General features: G+C 45.4%; 2 protein-coding genes across 8 annotated transcripts in view; one reads left to right on the forward strand and one right to left on the reverse strand.

Moving 5' to 3' along the window:
- stard10 (StAR related lipid transfer domain containing 10) overlaps positions 1–3014 on the reverse strand; it is a 19101-nt gene extending 16087 nt beyond the window's left edge. The window contains exon 1 of the mRNA XM_077230371.1: positions 2371–3014. Within this exon, the coding sequence (XP_077086486.1) occupies positions 2371–2544 (174 nt within the window). The 5' untranslated portion in view covers positions 2545–3014. The remainder of the gene's footprint in view (positions 1–2370) is intronic.
- A 1907-nt stretch (positions 3015–4921) lies between these two features.
- The window catches only part of clpb (ClpB family mitochondrial disaggregase), a 42674-nt gene continuing 35095 nt past the window's right edge, over positions 4922–12500 (forward strand). For 2 of the 7 annotated variants that reach the window (XM_077230366.1, XM_077230365.1), the window contains exon 1: positions 4924–5525. In XM_077230366.1, coding sequence (XP_077086481.1) covers positions 5135–5525 — 391 coding nt within the window. In that variant the 5' untranslated portion in view covers positions 4924–5134. Of the gene's footprint in view, positions 5526–12500 lie in introns of all 7 variants that reach the window. The other 5 variants (XR_013203878.1, XM_077230367.1, XM_077230363.1 and 2 more) reach the window with 4 other exon arrangements.

Below are 12500 nucleotides of genomic sequence, written 5' to 3' on the forward strand. Positions count from 1 at the left end.
ATCATCACTGCTTTCCAACGACATCATCACTGCTTTCCTACGACATCATCACTGCTTTCCTACGACATCATCACTGCTTTCCTACGACATCATCACTGCTTTCCTACGACATCATCACTGCTGTCCTACGACATCATCACTGCTTTCCTACGACATCATCACTGCTTTCCTACGACATCACTGCTGTCCTACGACATCATCACTGCTTTCCTACGACATCATCACTGCTTTCCTACGACATCATCACTGCTGTCCTACGACATCATCACTGCTTTCCTACGACATCATCACTGCTGTCCTACGACATCATCACTGCTGTCCTACGACATCATCACTGCTTTCCTACGACATCATCACTGCTTTCCTACGACATCACTGCTGTCCTACGACATCATCACTGCTTTCCTACGACATCATCACTGCTGTCCTACGACATCATCACTGCTGTCCTACGACATCATCACTGCTGTCCTACGACATCATCACTGCTGTCCTACGACATCATCACTGCTGTCCTACGACATCATCACTGCTGTCCTACGACATCATCACTGCTGTCCTACGACATCATCACTGCTGTTCTACGACATCATCACTGCTGTCCTACGACATCATCACTGCTTTCCAACGACATCATCACTGCTTTCCTACGACATCATCACTGCTTTCCTACGACATCATCACTGCTTTCCTACGACATCATCACTGCTTTCCTACGACATCACTGCTTTCCTACGACATCACTGCTTTCCTACGACATCACTGCTTTCCAACGACATCATCACTGCTTTCCTACGACATCACTGCTTTCCTACGACATCACTGCTTTCCAACTACATCATCACTGCTTTCCTACGACATCATCACTGCTTTCCTACGACATCATCACTGCTTTCCTACGACATCATCACTGCTTTCCTACGACATCATCACTGCTTTCCAACTACATCATCACTGCGTTCCTACGACATCATCACTGCTTTTACTACGACATCACTGCTTTCCTACGACATCATCACTGCTTTCCTACGACATCATCACTGCTTTCCTACGACATCACTGCTTTCCAACGACATCATCAACTGCGTTCCTACGACATCATCACTGCGTTCCTACGACATCATCACTGCTTTCCTACGACATCATCACTGCGTTCCTACGACATCATCACTGCTTTCCTACGACATCATCACTGCTTTCCTACGACATCATCACTGCTTTCCTACGACATCATCACTGCGTTCAATATTCCCCTGTTCTCTGAGAAACAGGAAGAGATAATCCTGTCAGATGAACTTCTGCTCTCCTTTGTTTCATGCAGTTCTTCCTACTTTATACTTGAACAAAAGGACAGTGTGTGTGTGTGTGTGTGTGTGTGCAGCTCGAATGACTTCAGTCTCGTGAGAATCCAGCAGGTTCTGAACTTTCTGAACTTGAGATGTATTACACTGAGTTTCCGTGAACAAACACAAATACAAGATCAGGCACTGACTGTAAAACACACAGTTGTGTTGAGACACACACATCCTGCTGGCTTTCTGTTACAGTTCAAACACACCTGTGTGTGTGTGTGTGTGTGTGTGTGTGTGTGTGTGTGTGTGTGTGTGTGTGTGTGTGTGTGTGTGTGTGTGTGTGTGTGTCAGTCAACACCTGCTGGATAAACCTGCCCTGCTGACACACACCCGGATGTTCCCGTTAAACACACACCGACTGCATGACGAGTTCTATAACTTAACCCTATAAACACACGCTTTTCTGACGCCGCTCGACAGTTTACACTGTTCTAGTGTATTTTAGTACAGTATATTTTAAACGTCCTTCAGCTCGAGTCTTTCTGCTGTGAAATCTTTATTGGACTTTGATATTGTTAGTAATCTTCAGCTGGACTGAAGGAACTGCACTTTTACTCGATTATCACAGTAAAATCATGAATATGATCATCAGGCTTTTGATGAAGGTTCATTTGTTCATCTTTGTTTGAATATTTAAACATCATGGCAGATACTGATATTTATTGACTATACTGTTATACAGATCTCATTGATTTACAGCATCTTAATGTTTTTTAGCCAAATTGCATATTTTTGCTCAGTTTGAGTCTCTGAATGACACTGAGCTGCTTATTCCTCCATATTCTCACCATATGAGCCATGGATTAAATATGATACTCAACATAAAACACATAGGCAAACTTTTTTCACTCACTCACTCATTCACTTACACACACTTACACACACACACACTAGATAGTGTCTGATTACGGTCAGTAAAGTGAGTTTGAGTGTTTTGAAAGCGGATCAGTTAGAGTCTCAGCAAGGCCTGGCGTGAAGAAGAGCATCATCATCATCTGTCTCTCACACACACACTCACCTTGATCTTGTGCAAGCTCTTCTCCTCCTCCAGTATCTGGATCCACACACAGATGCTGGTTTTGTTGTATGTCAGACTCCAGTCTTCATCGCACTCACACTCGCGTTGAAAGCGACTGAACGCGCGATCATCCGGGATCAGAACCTCTTCCCCGGACATCATCGTCTTCATCATCTTCCTCTTCCTCTTGATGATGATGATGATGATGAAGAACTGCGGAGAGCAAACTAACCAAACACCAAAGTTTAGTTTAATTCGGGTAATTCCCTGGCGCGCGTCGCGTGATTAAAAACAAGATGCGCGTGAGACGCACGGGCGTTTCTCTCTGTGTGAACCGAGTCTCTGCGGTTTCGGATCCTGATTCACAATTTCACATCAGATGTTCAAAAATATGCTCGTTTATAAGCTCATATGTGTTTGTCGCGCGCGTTTAAATATCAAGATATGCACGCGCTTTGTGTGTGTAAAAAAAATCATAAATGAGTGTGTCGAAAATAATAAATACGAACGCGTTTCTCGGGGATATGCACAAACAGCTGTTTCATCCCGCTGTGTGTGTGTTACATTGATGAGGAAAGGCGTGTGCCCGCTAACACACACACACACACACACGACTGACAGTTGAGCTCCGCCCACTCGCATGCACGCGCACAGCGCTGACGTGTTACTCGCCTCAGCTTCCCATCATTACCTCTAGTTTGCGATTTTATATTTATATCTTATATTATATTGCGATTTTATATTATTTTAATCATAATTAAAATGTTATATTTTACACGAGATTAAACATTACTTGATTAAAATTTCATCTTCTCTTAACCCAAAAGCATTCAGAACATTTTACAATTTGCACGACATACTTTTTTTTACCTTAATTAATGTTTACTTTTTTAATTTAAATAATGGCCTCTTTCTCTATTTTTCCCATTCTCGTTTATTTTACTGTCTAGTTCTGTTTTTGTTTCGTGCCACATGGTGTTGGTGAGGTGTTTCCCTTTACTATTCTTTATATTTTTATTATTCTTAATACGTATTGTTGTGCTCTAATTTTGTTGTTTCACACTGTAAAATGAATGTTCAAATAAAGCATATTTTAAAAAAACTCTGCTTTGCATGTAGGCTATAGATGATATCACTCATCATGCAAAATAACATCACACACAAAGAAAAAATAGCAGTATTATTGAGGAAACGTCATGCATGAAAATGCACTTATTAATAAAGCATTTCCACTTATGGATCATATTGTGAGAAATCATATGATAATGCAAGAAACAAGACTTGTCCTGACCCATATTTCACAAGTCATGCTTTATCAGGCTTTAAAATAGAAATAGAAATGATATTTTTTTAATTGAGAGTGAACTGAAATTAGATATTCAGTGCCAGAAGCATCACACACTATTAAAACTAAAACTGATCCCATACATGCACTGAAAATCAAAGACCATAAAGTGTTTAAATATGCTACTTGATGGTGCCTCTGTAAGTTTTGTTAATACAGATGTGAGACACACACCACAGGAAACTTGTGGTTTGGAGATGTTAGGTTGAGTTTTTTTCATCAAACCACGAACTCTCGTTTATTCCACATGCACTGTTTGTTATTCTCATATCTGACATCATAAACTCCCTGACGTCTGAATACTGATGAAACGCGTGCAGTTTGAGGACTTTACTCTCATGTAAGTTAACAGACATTCATTCTTACCAAATAAACATGTAATTGCAAAACATCAAACTATGTAATTCTATTGAAGATGTCAGTTCATGTATTATAGATGTTCGTATATCCGAGAGAAACCTTCTGGAACAAGAATAATATGTGGGCGGGGCTTGATTGTGTCTGTGCTGGGGATTTGATTGGATGGTTGGATGGTTGTGGTTTGCTATTGGCTGATCTCATTTGAGTGACAGGTTGCTCCGCCGTCGTCATCAGAGAAGAGATGAGGCGAAGTTATTCTGATTCAAGATTACCAGAAACATCAATTCAACACAATAATAAGAATAAAAACTGCAATATTCCATAACAAAACAAGAACTGTCCATTTTGTTTTTGCTGTAGTTTATTTCAGTAAATGTTCAGTAAATGTTCAGACTGTCAACAAACAACATGAGGACCATTTCAGGAGGATCAATACCGGATAATTAAACATTTATAATTTCATAATATTAAACATAACTTACTTATTAATAATGTAGAATGCAAAGGGATTTGTACTCTATTCAAGTCTAATGCTCATATTACCATTAATATTCTGTTGTTAATCTATAAACTGATGACAGAGGGAAAGTGTTGCTCATGTATGTTGTGAGTCTAGACGCCCCCTGCAGGTCAAAGGTCACCAGCACACATATATGCTTACAATTATCTATATATATGTGTGTGTGTTTTGCATCATTGTATATACGCATGTCTAACCATTAAACTTTTAAATAATCATAATAATAAAAATAAAATGGTTAAAATTAAACTTTACCAGAGAATTTCTAATAAGACGGGCTCTGACATTACTGAGCGCATGCAGTGCAGTAGAGTGACGCTGTTGACTACATTTCCCATGATTCCGTGTTCACCGCGCGCGGATGTTTATCATTCACCGGAAACACGTTTCTACTGTCAAGCTCTCATCGTCCTGCATCATTAACATTATAATTCATAAACCGTCTATGTTTGATCACTGAAACTCTGACACTGATCACACCATCTCATCTTATAACGGAACCCGCTGTTATTGTCATCGCGTCAGTTCGGAGCGTCGCAATGTTGCTGTCGTCAGTCCCGGCGCGCGTCCTGATGCGAAGGTCGCGGAGCCTGTCGCCGTGTCGCGCGCTTCAGACAGGTCACGGTGAGGCCTCCCGGTTCCGTAATCTGTGTGAGCTCGAACCGAACCGGAGCCCGGTGCTCAGCGGTTCGAGAGCGTCCAGGAGCAGCGTTGCGAGCGAGGAGTCGCACGTGCAGTACCATCAGCTGGCCAGCAGATGGCGCGCGAGCCTGGAGGGCCGCCGGAGCAGCTGGGCGAGTCTGACCGCCTCGGGGCGCTCCAGAAACGGATACCAGAGCGACTCCCACACCGCGGCTTCTGCTGCTGCTTTAGGCCTCATCTCGGCCGCGGCGCTCGCCTTCTGCCTGAAGAGAGACGGAGACGAGAAAGGTACAGAAACACGCTTGTGTAAATAATAACTATGACATAACATTTCGAATGTTTGACATACTGATATTTATGAGAGGAAATTATGACATTCTTAGTCAAAATTATAGATCAATAATTACTTAAAAAGTCATGATTGTGACAACTCGAAGTTATGGCAGATTAAGCTGTAATTATGAGATTAAAAAGTATACTTTTGTTTTTACTTATTAAAATGATGATATTCTAAATCAAAATCATGACATACTAAATCAATTATGAGATAAAAAGTTGAAATTATGATTAAAAAAGTGATATTATGTCATAAACAGTCAACATTTTGACATACTATTATGACCTAAAATGTAAAAATTATGACATATTAACTAATATCTATGAGATGTCGAGATTGTAAATACTGTCAATTATGAGATGAAAAGACGAAAAGCAGTATTTATGACACAAAATTTTGACTAATATTTATGACCTAAAAACTCAAGAATTTGACACACAAACACACACATATATATATATATGACATGCAAAGTCGAAATTGTAAATACTAAGTCAATTATGAGATGAAAAAAGAGAAATTACACTAAGTAATATTCATAGATGAAAAATCAAAATGATGACATTCTAAGTCAAAATTATAGATCAATAATGAAATAAAAAGTTGATATAATGACTTAAAGGTGTCATATAATGGTACATGCACTTTTTCAAGTTGATTGTACTGAAATGTGTGCTGGCAGTGCCTGTACACAACCATCATATAATGATAAAAATCCATCCAGTGATTTTGTTTTAATCTCCTTATATGTATTCCCCTGTCTCAAATCGAGCCGTTTCACCATGTGACGTCACACGGCGCATGACGCCACTCCCACGATTGTTGATTGACAGCAGTGGCTGAGTTTTGTTTACGATGGGAATATTCCCCACGATCAGCGTAAATGCGTTCACGTTTGCGCGAATCATTTCTCACCAGACTGCTTTTTAAACGAGGGTCAGTATAAAGCTGGTTTGCTAAAAAGCTGCTCCTGAAAAAGGAATCGGTACCAACTATTCGTGTTCCTGCTGCACCTCCCGAAGAAGTGAGTATAACGTTTTATTAACCTTTTACGATACATATTAATCTTTGCAAATCGCTTGCACGCTTATGAATGCGGCTAATGTTTACACTCAGGGTTTATTACGGCATGTATTCTATGTAACGTTACGACGTTCTCAATATAATTCATAATCCCACGTTTATAATGAACAACGCGTTATGGTTATTGTGTTATTAAAAACTGTGTACGCAGGTGTCACAGTTAGCGTGCTAACACTAAGTAAAACATAAAACATTTTCGTACTGCACTAAACAAACAACAAATTCTTAGGTATCCTTCAACTACTGCTAGAATCATTACTGACATGACAGGACATGTTTCAGTCACGATAGTTGTACCGAACACTGAGATAACGTTACGCATCACTGACAAGCCTACATTTACCAAAAAAAAGTTTTTCAACATAAATCTGTCAACGAACTAACCTATACAGTAAACGCAGCGTTTGTATCCCACTACTCTACCCTGACACTAGTACATACAAAAATTGATCAAAGTGACATGACCTTAACCAACCATACAGAAACGTCCTGTTCGAGCCTTAAAGCTGCAGTAGGGAGTTTTGAGGAAATGTTGACTTAGCCTGAAAATTTGAACAAGCACAACTTACAGGTCCAGCCCCCTTGCTCTCTGCTGCGCTACAGCCCTCCCTACACAGCTCCTCCCCCACAGCTCCTCCCCCACAGCTCCTCCCTCCACAGCTCCTCCCTCCACAGCTCCTCCCCCACAGCTCCTCCCTCCACAGCTCCTCCCACACAGCTCCTCCCTCCACAGCTCCTCCCCCACAGCTCCTCCCTCCACAGTTCCTCCCTCCACAGCTCCTCCCCCACAGCTCCTCCCCCACAGCTCCTCCCTTAACAGCTCCTCCCTCCACAGCTCCTCCCTCCACAGCTCCTCCCCCACAGCTCCTCCCTCCACAGCTCCTCCCCCACAGCTCCTCCCCCACAGCTCCTCCCTCCACAGCTCCTCCCCTACAGCTCCTCCCCCACAGCTCCTCCCTTAACAGCTCCTCCCTCCACAGCTCCTCCCTCCACAGCTCCTCCCCCACAGCTCCTCCCTCCACAGCTCCTCCCCTACAGCTCCTCCCCCACAGCTCCTCCCCCACAGCTCCTCCCTCCACAGCTCCTCCCTCCACAGCTCCTCCCCCACAGCTCCTCCCTCCACAGCTCCTCCCACACAGCTCCTCCCTCCACAGCTCCTCCCCCACAGCTCCTCCCTCCACAGTTCCTCCCTCCACAGCTCCTCCCCCACAGCTCCTCCCCCACAGCTCCTCCCTTAACAGCTCCTCCCTCCACAGCTCCTCCCTCCACAGCTCCTCCCCCACAGCTCCTCCCTCCACAGCTCCTCCCCCACAGCTCCTCCCTCCACAGCTCCTCCCCCACAGTTCCTCCCTCCACAGCTCCTCCCTCCACAGCTCCTCCCTCCACAGCTCCTCCCCTACAGTTCCTCCCTCCACTGCTCCTCCCTCCACAGCTCCTCCCTCCACAGCTCCTCCCTCCACAGCTCCTCCCCTACAGTTCCTCCCTCCACTGCTCCTCCCCCACAGCTCCTCCCTCCACAGCTCCTCCCTCCACAGCTCCTCCCCCACAGTTCCTCCCTCCACAGCTCCTCCCTCTACAGCTCCTCCCTCCACAGCTCCTCCCTCCACAGCTCCTCCCTCTACAGCTCCTCCCTCCACAGCTCCTCCCTCCACAGCTCCTCCCCCACAGCTCCTCCCTCCACAGTTCCTCCCTCCACAGCTCCTCCCTCCACAGCTCCTCCCTCTACAGCTCCTCCCTCCACAGCTCCTCCCCTACAGTTCCTCCCTCCACAGCTCCTCCCCCACAGCTCCTCCCTCCACAGCTCCTCCCCCACAGCTCCTCCCTCCACATCTCCTCCCCCACAGCTCCTCCCTCCACAGCTCCTCCCCCACAGCTCCTCCCTCCACAGCTCCTCCCCCACAGCTCCTCCCTCCACAGTTCCTCCCCCACAGCTCCTCCCCCACAGCTCCTCCTCCACAGCTCCTCCCTCCACAGCTCCTCCCTCCACAGCTCCTCCCCCAAAGCTCCTCCCTCCACAGCTCCTCCCTCCACAGCTCCTCCCTCCACAGCTCCTCCCCCACAGCTCCTCCCTCCACAGCTCCTCCCCCACAGCTCCTCCCCCACAGGTCCTCCCTCCACCGCTCCTCCCCCACAGCTCCTCCCTCCACAGCTCCTCCCCCACAGTTCCTCCCTCCACAGCTCCTCCCCCACAGTTCCTCCCTCCACAGCTCCTCCCTCCACAGCTCCTCCCCCACAGCTCCTCCCTCCACAGCTCCTCCCCCACAGGTCCTCCCTCCACAGCTCCTCCCCCACAGGTCCTCCCTCCACAGCTCCTCCCCCACAGTTCCTCCCTCCACAGCTTCTCCCCCACAGCTCCTCCCCCACTGCTCCTCCCTCCACTTCTCCTCCCTCCACATCTCCTCCCCCACAGCTCCTCCCCCCACAGCTCCTCCCCCCACAGCTCCTCCCCTACAGCTCCTCCCTCCACAGCTCCTCCCCCACAGCTCCTCCCTCCACAGCTCCTCCCCCACAGCTCCTCCCCCACAGCTCCTCCCTCCACAGCTCCTCCCCCACAGCTCCTCCCTCCACAGCTCCTCCCCCACAGCTCCTCCCCCACAGCTCCTCCCTCCACAGCTCCTCCCCCACAGCTCCTCCCCCACAGGTCCTCCCTCCACAGCTCCTCCCCCACAGCTCCTCCCTCCACAGCTCCTCCTCCACAGCTCCTCCCCCACAGCTCCTCCCCCACAGTTCCTCCCTCCACAGCTCCTCCCTCCACAGCTCCTCCCCCACAGCTCCTCCCTCCACAGCTCCTCCCTCCACAGCTCCTCCCCCACAGGTCCTCCCTCCACAGCTCCTCCCCCACAGGTCCTCCCTCCACAGCTCCTCCCCCACAGTTCCTCCCTCCACAGCTTCTCCCCCACAGCTCCTCCCCCACTGCTCCTCCCTCCACTTCTCCTCCCTCCACATCTCCTCCCCCACAGCTCCTCCCTCCACAGCTCCTCCCTCCACAGCTCCTCCCCTACAGCTCCTCCCTCCACAGCGGAGCCTGCCGTGAACACGCAGGCTAGTAAGCAGGACCACCGATGACGGCGGATTATAAACAGTTATGGCACATTCACTAATAGGGACGAAACATCAACAATATGCTTTACATTGACTATGGCCTGCCCATACTTTGACTACAAACTTGGTCCTCAAATCATTATGTATTTTGCAATACATGTAACTTTATAACGTTGCACTCTTCCTATAAGTTATAAATAGCTACTAAGATAACGTTAAAGGATTAGTTCACTTTAAAAAAAAATTTTGCTGATAATTTACTCACCCCCATGTCATCCAAGATGTCCATGTCTTTCTTTCTTCAGTCGAAAAGAAATTAAGGTTTTTGATGAAAACATTCCAGGCTTTTTCTCCATATAATGGACTTCAATAGGACACAAACGTTTCAAGTACCAAATGACAGTTTCAGTGCAGCTTCAAAGGGCTTTAAACGACACCAGACGATGAATAAGGGTCTTATCCATAGACTGTAAAAAAATATGGACGTAGTGTCCGTGACGTCACCCGTAGGTTTCTGAAGAGTGCTTTTGAAGCCTAAAGTAGGCGGGGCCAACCGTCGCCATCTTGGCATCGCGTCAGCTCTCGTCACTCCCGGATAAAAGAAAATGGGCAAAGAGGCGGAGCGTGGGTGGAGCTGAGGTACTAATGCTATGCTACTGGCCTCGTGCTAAAGTGACAGCTGAATGTAGAAGTAAAGCCAATAGTTAAAGTTCATGTTTTTGCCCTTCAAAATACTATAATAATTAAAAGACGTAACTAAAAGTGAGACTATGTGTATCGGGATGCATTATTATTCTGCTAGTTAAAAATGTATTATCATGCAGTAACTTACAATATTGCTCTGAGCTTGTGCGTGTGACAGTGATTCATGCGCATTCATGTCAGTCAGTGCGGCATCGCACGTCAAGTTCATCAAGAGCTTTATTCAGTTCAGTTGATTTTAAAATCTGATTTTGGCCGCTTCTCAAATTCTCAAATGGGTTAAACCAAAAATATTACCTCAGAAGTTCAAGTAAATGCACTAGAAATCCGCGCTCATTCAAGGATGTGTATCTATTGCATGGACGGAGAGAAAGCACTGACACCTGCAGGATTTTCTCACGGTACTTTTTATTTAACACTTAAAAGTTTGAGAGCAACGGTACCGCATAACGAGTGTAGCCTGTACAGTATACTCCAAAAAGCAACGAAATTGTCAGACATCCATTAGTGCATGCGAGGAAAACAACTGGAAATACAACGCTGGTTGTTCTCTCCATACTCGACACCGACGGAATCCAACGGCGTGGGCAAAGGTATAATGCGTGTATTAAATTGTATGAAATAATCCCGAAAAAAGCACAAACACTGCAGAGATGGCAAGTACAGCAGCTGAGGGTGACGTTAACAGAGACAAACGTCGGCTAGCAGTTATAGCAGCCTCAATCCACCAGTCACGCAAGTGGCCACGCCCTTAATTATGCAGAACTTTAAGGCTTAATATAATTTAAACGGATGAGGTGTAAAAAAATTCACCCCCCTCACAGTTGTCATGAAGGGCAAAATTAGCTATATAGACCAAAACCACTTTTTGCTCCAGGCTGTAAACATATTTTTTTCTGCTGTAAAGTTGGGGATTTTAACATGGGGGAGATACAGATTTGACTCACTTTTGCAGCCTGCCTCAAGCGGTCAGTCGATGAATTGCAGTTTAATTCACTTCCGTGTTGGTTTCAAGAGAGAGACGGGGAGGTTGCCGCTTGGTCTTATCTAGCGAAACGATCGGTCATTTCAAAAATAAATAAAAAACTTTTAAGTTTTATAAGCACAAATGCTGCCTCGCTCTGTTCTGTGATGCACGTTTGTGATCCTGTTCAAACTCGTTCATCAAAATGAACAAATCTTTTTTCGAGTCATTTCGTTCGTTGAATGAACGAAATGACTCCGAAAACGACTCGTTCAAAATGAACAAATCTTTTTTCGAGTCATTTCGGTTCTTTGAATGAACGAAATGACTCGAAAAAAGATTTGTTCATTTGGCTGAACGAGTTCGAACAGGAGAGTCACGAACGACGGTACGCGCTCGCGCTGTGCAAGAGAGGGGTGATCAGCGCGTACACGAGCGTGATTGACACTGCTAAGACATTCCTCCTGGCTCTGATTGGTTGTTTCTGACCGGGAGCGGTGCATTTCTGCAAATGGCAATAGGAACACTGGGAGGAGCCAGAGGAGCTTGATTTTTTCACAGATTATCTGTCTCATATTCTACTGTCAGGACATAATGACAGTTTTAACATATATTTGTTTACAAAACTTACCTACTGGAGCTTTAATGGTCGAACTTCTTCGGGGCCGTCATCTTGTTCCGGTTCAAATTGGTATGGCAACACTACAGATGTGTCCTCAGAGACTCCCTCTGCCATTCTTTCACCAAAATATACCATCAACTGTTGTCAAGGCAACACTCCACGTGCGTTGTGTCAAAAACGCCCCAAAGAACAGAGGGGCGGAGTCAGCAAGCTCATTATCATTGACGTGCTGAAACGTCGTGCTGAAAACAGAGCTGTTTTTGAGCAGGTAAAATTAGTGTTTTCTTAAAGAACTAATGAGAATTCTTAATAAAAGTATATTACAAAGTTTTCATTTAGACCCTAAAGATTCATATTAACTTGTACAAAAATGGCATCATATGACCCCTTTAAAAAAAGTAATGATTGTGACATAAATAACATTTATGGCAGATTAAGTAATTTTACTTATTAAAAGTATGACCTTAAAAGTCAAAATTATGACATACTAACTAATATTTATGATGAAAAGTC

Source organism: Siphateles boraxobius, unplaced genomic scaffold, assembly GCF_051911475.1.
Source record: "Siphateles boraxobius isolate OS27281-9 unplaced genomic scaffold, OSU_SipBor_1 143, whole genome shotgun sequence".
Lineage (NCBI taxonomy): Eukaryota > Metazoa > Chordata > Actinopteri > Cypriniformes > Leuciscidae > Siphateles > Siphateles boraxobius.